At 42.1% G+C, this 10394-nt stretch overlaps 1 protein-coding gene across 1 annotated transcript in view; it reads left to right on the forward strand.

Annotated features, from left to right (window-relative positions):
- Positions 1-9943, forward strand: part of LOC109480394 — a 12650-nt gene extending 2707 nt beyond the window's left edge. The window contains exons 2-6 of the mRNA XM_019782593.1: positions 2604-2900; positions 3467-3664; positions 4160-4279; positions 8053-8199; positions 9791-9943. Of these exons, the coding sequence (XP_019638152.1) occupies positions 2640-2900; positions 3467-3664; positions 4160-4279; positions 8053-8199; positions 9791-9943 (879 nt within the window). The 5' untranslated portion in view covers positions 2604-2639. The remainder of the gene's footprint in view (positions 1-2603; positions 2901-3466; positions 3665-4159; positions 4280-8052; positions 8200-9790) is intronic.
- Positions 9944-10394: the final 451 nt, after the last annotated feature.

Here is a 10394-nt window from a genome sequence, read left to right on the forward strand (position 1 = left end):
AGGACTCCGTCTACTTCTTGGAGGGTGGCATCTACCAATGCTCTCCCAAATCCGATAAACATAGTTTTATGTCCGGGGAGCATCTAAACTTGCTCTTACCCGCTGGATTTTCAAAATCATTGTTTTCCCAACCGTCCGGGGACTTGTTCTTCTCTGCCGGATTTCCACAATCAAAGCGTTTCGAACAGTCCGGCGAGCGTCTCAACTTGCTCTTACTTGTCAGATTTTTTAAAATCAAAGTTTCTAACGTAGTCCGGGGAGCATCTGAACGTGCTCTTACCCGTTAGATTAAAAAATCCACATTTTTCCAAAAACAGTTCGGGGATCATCTCAACTTGCTCTTACTCGTCGCATATTTTCAAAATCAAAGTTTCTAAAAACAGTCCGGGGAGCATCTTAACTTGCTCTTACCCGTTAGATTAAAAACATCCAAATCGTTCTCACTAATTTTACCTGGGGCCAAACAAAAAACTTGGCTGCGGCTGTGTCGCCCTGCCCGTCCAGTAGGTTGGTGACCGCTTGTGCGGCCGTCTTTCCGGGAAATGTGCCGGGTACTGGTGAACTGCTCGGGGTCCCGGCCCGTCAGTCCGAGGATGAAAATCTGCGTCGCTAGCTCATCTCGGTTCATCTCCTGGGTTTGAAACTTGCCGGCTGCTCCAGCAGCTCTGCGTCGCCCTGGTCGATCTAAATTTCTAACAAAATGGCTCCGACCAGGGTAAAATCCCCGCGCAACACGGGAACGCCATGGCGTACGTCCGTGGCGTCCGGGCTGCGACCACAGAGTGACACCAGATGGGGGGTGCGTGCTATCTTACCCTCCCTGCGCGCAAAGCAACTCGGGATAGTCGCAGTATACACAGTACATATAACACGTTATGGGTTAATATACGGGATAGTCTTGTTATACAGGACACCTAAGTTAAGTGCCGTCATACATTATAGTCGTCTTATAGTATACAGGACAAGTTAGGTACCATTATACGAAATAGTCGTGTTTTACGCAGCATACATACATGTACATGTACATACACGTAACGCGTTAGGCGACCTTGTATGAGTATATAGTCGTTTTATACAGTATACATGATACGCTAGGTCCTGCTATGGATAACGACCTGTTGCACCATTATGGCCATGTTTTTGCTGCTAGTATCAGTGCCCTTGTTGGAACAGCCGTTTGTAATTGATGCAGTATCAAATGCTTTCTTTTCATTCCTGTCGTGCTATATGTAAGATGATGTTGCCATTGATAGCACAATGACCACGAGGCTGTGACTCATGGTTTTGTGCTCTAGCTGTGATGCCTTTGTTGCGATTATATATTTTTTTGTTACTCTCCAAGCAGAGGTTGTGGGGGAATGATCATTAGCTATTTATATATGGCCGTTTTTTTGTAGCGACCCCCGGTGGCCGCGGACCTCCTCTGGCTAATGGATACTGCCTGGCCAATTTGATATTGTCTTTTTGCCACCGAAAGGGATCTGCTTGGAGATTACTTTTTTGAGCCTTTGGCTGCGGTGTTTTTGTCGTACCACTTGTTGCTAACTGCGGCTTCTCCTAATGCGGCCCGGTTATTGTGTCCTCATGAATAATTTGTGAGGCTGGATCGGGTGGATGAGGACAACGCCCAAAACTGTATCAATAGCTATCCGCGTGCATCACATACACGTAATGAAATACACGAACTTTGTCACTGCTTTACATCAAATATCTTATTTAAATCTAGTTTGTATTTGTATTTCGTTTCCCACTATATCGTTTTGTAAAATTCCCGATGATAGCAACCTGGTTAACGATGGAATCCAGTAGAAACAGTCTGTATCATTGGTTTCTAAACTCGTGGATAGAAAACGATTGTTGTTTTTAAAAGGCCCGTCCTATTATATTGCCAGGTGCAGAACAGCCTACCTGCACTTCTGTGAGCCACTTTCGTTGATTCCATAGCGTCATATATTGTAGGTAGGCAGACGCTAAATCACCATCTTTTAACAGAAAGGACGACTACCATCTGCGGTTTCTGTTGGATAAGACCACATTGTATGTGCAGCAGGACTATATAGCATATCATTATTTACTTGACAATGTATATATGTAACATTATCTGTATTCTATTCTTCTGTTGTGACCTGTATTTATATGTGAACATTACAATAAAGCTAGGTCTTCATTCATTCATTTTGTTCCTCTATCATAAAAAATTATATGATCGAGGATAGTTGAAGCATTATGTTTAGGCTCCTCCAGTCAATCAAATGTGTTCAATTGGTTGACCTAAGTGAGATTGAAGACGAGAGTCATTTTATTGTGGACTGTACTCTATATAATAATGAAAGATTCTCTTCAATTGTGTACAAGATTATTTCCCTAGTTTTAGATTTTTAGATAGAAAAGAAAATTTCATTTTCCTCATGAAACTCGATCATCCTCGTACTGTAAACTCCATCTGTTCTTACATTTACAACATACATACGTAGTTTTACTATAGATATATTTTAGTCTACCATCGCTATTTACCATGACCTGTACTTAGCTCGCAATGAGCAAAAATGTACAATAAAGGTCGTTCATTCATGAACTTTTGTTGTATGTACATGTCCACACAGTGAGCGTCTATTTGCAAACGTGTCCGCCCACGTGCGATGTCCAGCAGGCGCCCGTCCCAGTTTGAAACCGGGGCAGCTGTAGTTCTCATGGTGAACGGCATGACGGGGAGTGTCCGGCAGACCACCATGAACGACCTGCGGCTGGACTACGGGCTGCGCGTGCTGGAGCCGGCCGCCGGGCAGCCAGACAGCGGGCAGGGGTCCGACACAAGCCCGCCCAGCCCCAGACTGCCGCCCGGCCACACCCATGGCGACCACGACATCGACGAGGCGATTTCTCCGCTACAGCTCTCACAAGTGCAGGCCGTAAAACCCACATTCAATACAATAATTTGTTATACTTCCTATTGTTTATTTTTATTTGTGCCTATACCTTATTTTTTGTGCTCACCTATTTTTAATATGATAATTCATCATCTCACATTTATCCTACACTTTTTTCCTTTGTTTATTTTCATTTGTGCCCGTACCCCTGTTTCTTTGTGCTTTCTATGTTTGTAATATGATAATTTATCATCTTAAATTTATCCTACACCACCGCTACTCGTGATATCTATTATTGTGATGGCGTAAGCACAAGCTGTATAACAGCTTACATTAGCATACATTACTTTCATGTCTTTTTATATTTTTGAATCAGGTTTGTTCTGTTATGTCTAGGTTTTATTTAGTTAATTTATCAATATCATATTAGTTTCATGATTAATATTTTTCAAGTTTCAAGGAGGAGGACTTGTACAAGCTTTGCAGGCTTCTTTCCTACTTCCTGCACAATGTTTTTCCTTCGTTCAGGGTATTTGTTGATGGATATTGTTTTTTTTTTATTTGTGCGAAATGAAATGAAATAAATGACAAAACCGCAGGAGGACAGTCTGTCTGTGGACGTGCTGTCGGTGCCGCAGACACCGTGGCCGGAGAAGGACCCGGCGCCGGGGCCTCACGTCCGGAGTAACTGGAGACCCGGGGCGTGGACCTGGGTAGGGTACGGGGCGGATCCAAAGTCTGAACCGCTGGCAATGCGGGGAGCGAATCCGCAGCTTCAAGCTCAGCCACTGGTAGTAGTTTAGCCATTTGATTTAATTAATGTGGGGAAACTTTACCCTTCTTGTTTCATTTGATTTCAATTGATTGATTTTGTTTACTTTTCTTAAATGAATGTTATGAAATTAATCCCCATCAAATATCTATATTCTTCCATTTTTTAATCATTCGTAGTGCAACTTTTGTTTAGATTTAGTTCTGATTTATGTTCGTTTTCTCCTTATATTATTATGTACTTTTATATACCTTTAATTTAATAATTTTGTTTTTCATCATCATTGTCATCATTATCATCATTATTATTATCATTATTTCTATTATTATTTCTATTATTATTTCTATTACTATTTCTGTTATTGTTTCTATTATTATTTCTATTACTATTTCTATTACTATCACTATTTCTATTACTATTTCTATTATCATTTATATTACTATTTCTATTATCATTTCTACTATTACTTCTATTACTATTTCTATTATTATTACTATTACTTACAACTGTATTATTACAGGCAGCGGACCTGCAGCCTCAAGAACAGGCAGGTCCTCAATCGACAAGACTGCAGCGGAGCCCTGGGCTGAGACCTGCCGACATGCTGGCACCCACTCACGGATCTCCAATATACCGCACGGTACGTCAGAGATGCGTTCACTTTTTATTTTGGTAAAGTATTTTCGTATTACGAAAACGTTTTTATGCATACCTCCGAGGTCGTTCATACCAGAAAAATGGGTCAACACACGTACCGAAAGCTGTCATCGCAGAATCTCAGTGGTAGGGGGAGCTTCCGCCATGACAATACAAAAAGGTTCGAACAACTCACCGCAAAAGAAGCCCAAGAGGCTGCACAAGTCACGAAGAACAAATGACGACCGTCTCTCCGCAAAAGGAAGCCCAAAACCGCTGCACGATTTTTTTCCGACCGGTCGCTACCGTGGTTCGTTCGAGTGGGCCGAGAAATTCTGCTCAATTAAAAACGGGCCGAGAAATTCTGAACGACGCGGCAAATTTAGGAGCACGTGTAGATCTGCACTGCGATTGGTTAGGGCGGATCAAGTTTACACTGTGATTGGCTCAGGTCGTGCCCCGCCCGTGCTCACCACGTGATAGAAGTACATCACTGTTGCGCAACATCAATTCATGACCCCATAGGTATCTACATTAAAATCCATTATTAAGCACGGGAAACTTAGTGTAAGTGCCAGGTGCCATCGTGTGAGTTATTTGTAACGTTAGAGTACTCTGTCGTAAGTCGTGTATCGGGGCACTACTGTGCAACTTATGCAAATGTATGCAGATTCGCGCAATATTCTAGCTAATGAGTTAATGAAATGAAATACATGTAATACCGAATGAAGTGAAACTTAGAATATCAGGTGAGTTAGGCCATGTTGATTTGATTATATCATGACATCCGCGCGCGCATGAATTTTCGTCCGTTTCAAAAAAAAAGTTTTCGACCATACTGTAAATCGCACGAAATGAGCGAATATTTGTCGTATGTTGCAAAAAAAGTATTGGAAAACGATACTAATGTCATAAAATACCGAAATCAATTCAGAAAAAGAAGAAAATGTGCAGAAATAAAAATGAAGAGTCTATTATTATTTGCCATACCTCTATATGTTTAGTCATTTGTTCAACCTTTATGACCACGTAGATTTCATAATAATTTGTTTTGCTAAACTTTTTTTCCATTCGCACGCTCGTGTCAGTTTCGAATTCGGGGTCCCCGGGGGATATCATCCATATAATCAAATCAATGTGGCCTTAGCTAATTAGATGTAATTAAAAGTATACCGTCGTAAGTAGTATATAGGGACACTACTGTACAATTAATGCAAATGTATGCAAATTTTATGCGATATTAAACGCATGATGTATGCAAATTTGGCAATTTATGTAACATTTTAGCTAATAGGAGACTTGCAGAAATTTGCATAGATTGTAATGTCATTAGGTAGTGTCCCGATATACTATTCTCGTACGTATGTGATGTATACATTGTTTTTCACATCTTCAGAAGCAGCAGGAGACCGATCTAGCTAAGATGGTGAACCTGCTCGGGATAGGTGTCCTTCTCGCTGTCATGATGTCTGGGGTCGCCTTCGCCATGATGTGTACGTACTGTCACTTTCATTATCTAACTTCGCTTAGGGTGAAGTACGTTTGGTTGAACTTCAAACGTGGGGTCGTGTGGCGCAGCGGCAGAGTACTCGACTCGGAACCCAGAGGTCCCGGGTTCGAGTCCTGACATGCCACTTTACACGACTTTTCTCACTTAACTCATGAGTATTGTCCTGTTCCGTATTTGTCCTCTGCGTTGGTGCCGGTATAAAATAAGTTGATATAACTTGAGTGTGCCGTCACCATGTCCAGTCATGAAATGTTGGAATTAAAAAATTGGTTACCTTCACCAACAGGGGTGCCAAAGAATTCACACGAATTTTACGGAATTCAAAACGAATTTGTTGATCCAGTCGCAGGTCACCAAATTATAGTAAGGGTCGTATGTTTCCGAGAAATGGGTCGTATATATTCCGGAAAAGTAAAATCCGTAGGTTTCTGGTAATGGATCGTAGTACTACGTATTTCGTGAAATTGGTATGTTGCCTTGTAAGGGATCGTATGTATTTTTCATAAAATTCGCATGAATTCCGTAAAATTCGTATGAATTCTTTGGTACCCCTGACCAAGAAGGTTATGTTTTCGGTAGCGTTCGTGTGGGTCTGTGTATCTCGCTGTGTGTTTTAACACGAAAACTCGAGAATTGTCTTGATATTTGGTAGCTGGGTAGGTCTTGTTGAGACCTAGAAATGAGCAAGCTTATATCGCGGGACGTGCATCTACAATGTACTTACAAAGTAAACGTATCTATCTACTAGTAAATACCTTTAGCAATATATGTTTTGTAAAAAAAAGACTTCTTTATGATTACGTGATAACGCACAGAAAGCAATGACAAACACTAAGCTGATGATAGTGATGTTAACTATTGCTAATCTAACTATCATTATCATACTGTTTTGATTTAATTTTCAGTCGTTAATTTCCCCCTCGCGTGGCCCAGCTTGACCTCTGCAGTGGGGAAAGGTCAGCGTACATTTTGACAACCCGTCGGCAGAACGTACTCGTGTTCATTTCTCTAGCTTGAACAGTAAGAAATAAATTAAAGTACTCAACACAAAAGTATTAAACCAGCACGAGATCATGACGAGGAAGATTACTGATAATTCTGATGCTTCGACTTAACAGAATAGAATAAGTAAATCAAGATGGTGATAAAATCTACGCCCCACCCCTCTCATTCAGATTTTGTGAAGGCAGCAACGACAAGCAGTCTCCGTCTGCAATGGGACCGCGTGGGAGGGGGAAACGACGCAGAAGGGTACAGCCTCTACATCCGGGGCCTGCCCTTACTCTCAGAGGTCACCCTCCCTCCGGTAGACGTTGGCAACGCCAGCGAGGAGATTGCCAACTTTGGGGACCTACAGACGAGTTCCAAGTACAAGGTGTGGTCGTATATGTCTATTAGTTATAGGATCTGTACCACCGTGAAAGCATGTCGAACTTTTTTTTCTCATTAAGCCACACCGACTTAATTTTATGGATTACATTTCGTCTGTTCTCAAAAAAAAAAAACACGTCCTCCGAGGCTCTGGCTGGGTAGTCCATGGTAGATAGCGACAATACGGAGCTGATGGTAACTCTGGAAGATGGCGCACAGGCTACCGAAGCTCCACGACTCAAGAACTCAGTTCATACGTACAGTGCCGATTCATAAATTCCGCAAAAAGCCAGCATGTGGTGGCTTGTCGTATACGTCGCTATGTACTGCCGGAAATTCACAATACCAGCTTTGCATTCCTTCCGTTTAGTAGCATTTTTAGTTTTGGCTGGAATTTTTTTATTCGCCCGCGCGCACTAGTTTGGGGGTCTTCATGGGATGTCATCCATAAAATGAAGTCGGTATGGCCTTATCATTAAAGGGTGACATGTGTAAACCTTCCTATCACGATTGATTAATTCCTTCTATGTATATGTCTTGCAACACATTTTCGTACAATGTAGATCGTGGGTGATTTTCGGAGCAAAACGTTTCTGTATCGGAATCATTATCTAAATTTGTTGTTTAAATAGTTCATTGAGCAACATAGAAGCTTACAGGACATAGTGGCGGGCAACTGTAACAGGTTTCTAATCTTAGCCCCACCACTGAGAAAGAGCGCATATTATAATGGTTAATAATAAAATCAAAACAAAAAGTAACGAAACGGCAAATAATAAAAGTCTTAGAGCAAATACGTGATATAAAAGAATCTTGGATGATGACCTGAGAAAAGTGTTACTTTGCCCCAGGTGGAGATTTGGAAGAAGCCGCTAGGTGGCGGTGCTTTCTCGCAGTTACTGTACGAAGGGACATATGTGACGGGAGTCAGCGAGACAAGACTCTCCGTCAACGTGTCGGCTCTCTACGCCGGCCCGGTGTCTCCTACCTACACCGTCACATTACGGTGGGACGGGGGAAGCCTAGCGGAAAGGCTCTACAAGGTAATCATGCCATGTCAAACAAATATACTAGTATATATTATGAAAGTTCATCTGTGTTGGTAGTAATCATAGTAAAACGTTAAACTTTATTCCAACACACTATTTACAGGGATCAAATTTTCAGCGACCACTGTCGCCTTCATCAGGATAATTAATGACCAATCACTTCAAAACGTGATCTCGCGAGAGTTACGGTTTACAAACACGTGACATTATTCACACGAGACTTTACTGATACGTGACGTAAGCAATTGATCAAAAGTGCCGGGAGTTTATATCGTCCACCATCTCTATTAAGTGAAGGCTGAAGTGCTCTGATATATATAGCCTCCTTAATGCCTCTTAGAACTTAGGACTGTGGGTACCCTAAATGGGCCATAGACAAGGCGACTACACCGAAACCCACCCAACAGAACAACAGAAACCCGGGAACAAAACAGAAGGACAAAGGCCGCATCACTCTCCCGTACATCAAGACCGTCTCAGAACCCCTGCGCAGAATTTTCGCTTCACACGGCATCTCCACCTCCTTCACACCCACCAACACACTGAAACAGCTTCTCGTAGCCCCTAAGGACAAAACACCTAAAGAAGAGAAATGTGGCGTCGTGTACTGTATTCCGTGTCAGGGAACCACAAGGCATGGGACCTGCGAAGAATCGTACATTGGCGAGACAGAACGCTCACTAAGGACCAGATTTCGTGAACACAAACGCCCCAGCTCGCTGTCATCTGAAGTTTCTCAACACATCCACATCGAATCACCTGGCCACACAGTCTCTCTGGACAAAGTTAGAATACTGGACACTGAACAGGACTACTTTCTAAGAGGCATTAAGGAGGCTATATATATCAGAGCACTTCAGCCTTCACTTAATAGAGATGGTGGACGATATAAACTCCCTGGCACTTTTGATCAATTGCTTACGTCACGTATCAGTAAAGTCTCGTGTGAATAATGTCACGTGTTTGTAAACCGTAACTCTCGCGAGCTCACGTTTTGAAGTGATTGGTCATTAATTATCCTGATGAAGGCGACAGTGGTCGCTGAAAATTTGATCCCTGTAAATAGTGTGTTGGAATAAAGTTTAACGTTTTACTATACTAGTATATACATTAAAGGGGCATTAGGCGACATTTTTGCACAAAAATGGAACTTAGTAAAATATTGTTTAACTTTATTCAAACACATAAAACTTTATCATGAGGAGAGCGGGTAAAACCTGGTTTATGAGCACGAACAATCGATTGATGTGCAAATAAGTGAAGACATTTTTTTAATTAAGGATAAAAGTTAGACAAGTCAAGAAAAGGAAGATGTACATTAGTCAAATAGCTCCTGTTGTCTCAGAACAGCAGCTTAAGTGCTGTGTCAAATTGCGGCTTGGGGCGCTACTCGTAAGTTCACAATCACAGTGCCTGAGAGTTCTAGATCTACACGTAGCTTTCCAGTTAATTGCTGGGATACAGTGCTGGGGTGAATATAAACGCCGTGAGAAGGGGCTGTACTAATCACTTCCATGGAGCTAGCTCCGTAGCACAGCCCCTATTGAACCCCGTTCCCCTCCATGACTGTACCCTCCCCCTGCAGGTCTCGCCTGCCCAGCTGGGGTCCAGCCTGGTGGAGTACGAGGCTGTCGGGCTGGAGCCTGGCCGGCCGTACCGGGGAGAGATCTGGGCAGTCCGCGCTGACGGAGAAGAACGACTGGCTTATCTGTTTATGGCAAAAACCTCCAGCCGATGATCGACAGACTGTGCTTCATTGTGCCTTAGGCCATGTTGATTTGATTATATGGATGACATCCTGTGGGAACCCCAAAACTGATGCGCGCGTGCGAATAAAAAAAGTTTTGCAAAAAAAAAAAGTTGCTTTCACTATGAAATCTACGTGGTCATGAAGGTTGAACAAATGGCACAGAATATGTTATGGCGAATAATCTACTTTTCGAATTCATTTCTTTACATTTTTGTCTTTTTTCCTTTGATTTTGGCATTCTGCGACATTGGTATCGTTTCTAAATGTTTTCCTTGCAACTTATGGTATTTTTTTGCTCATTTAGCAACTGTTTTGCACGATTTACAGTATGGTTGAAAACTTTTTTTTTTTGGAAACGGCCGAAAATTCATGCGCGCGCGGATGTCATCCATATAATTAAATCAACATGGCCTTAGCTTTACGAAGGACAGGACTCCTT

Source organism: Branchiostoma belcheri, unplaced genomic scaffold (assembly GCF_001625305.1).
Source record: "Branchiostoma belcheri isolate BF01 breed outbred unplaced genomic scaffold, Haploidv18h27 scaffold50, whole genome shotgun sequence".
NCBI classification, from domain to species: Eukaryota; Metazoa; Chordata; class Leptocardii; order Amphioxiformes; family Branchiostomatidae; genus Branchiostoma; species Branchiostoma belcheri.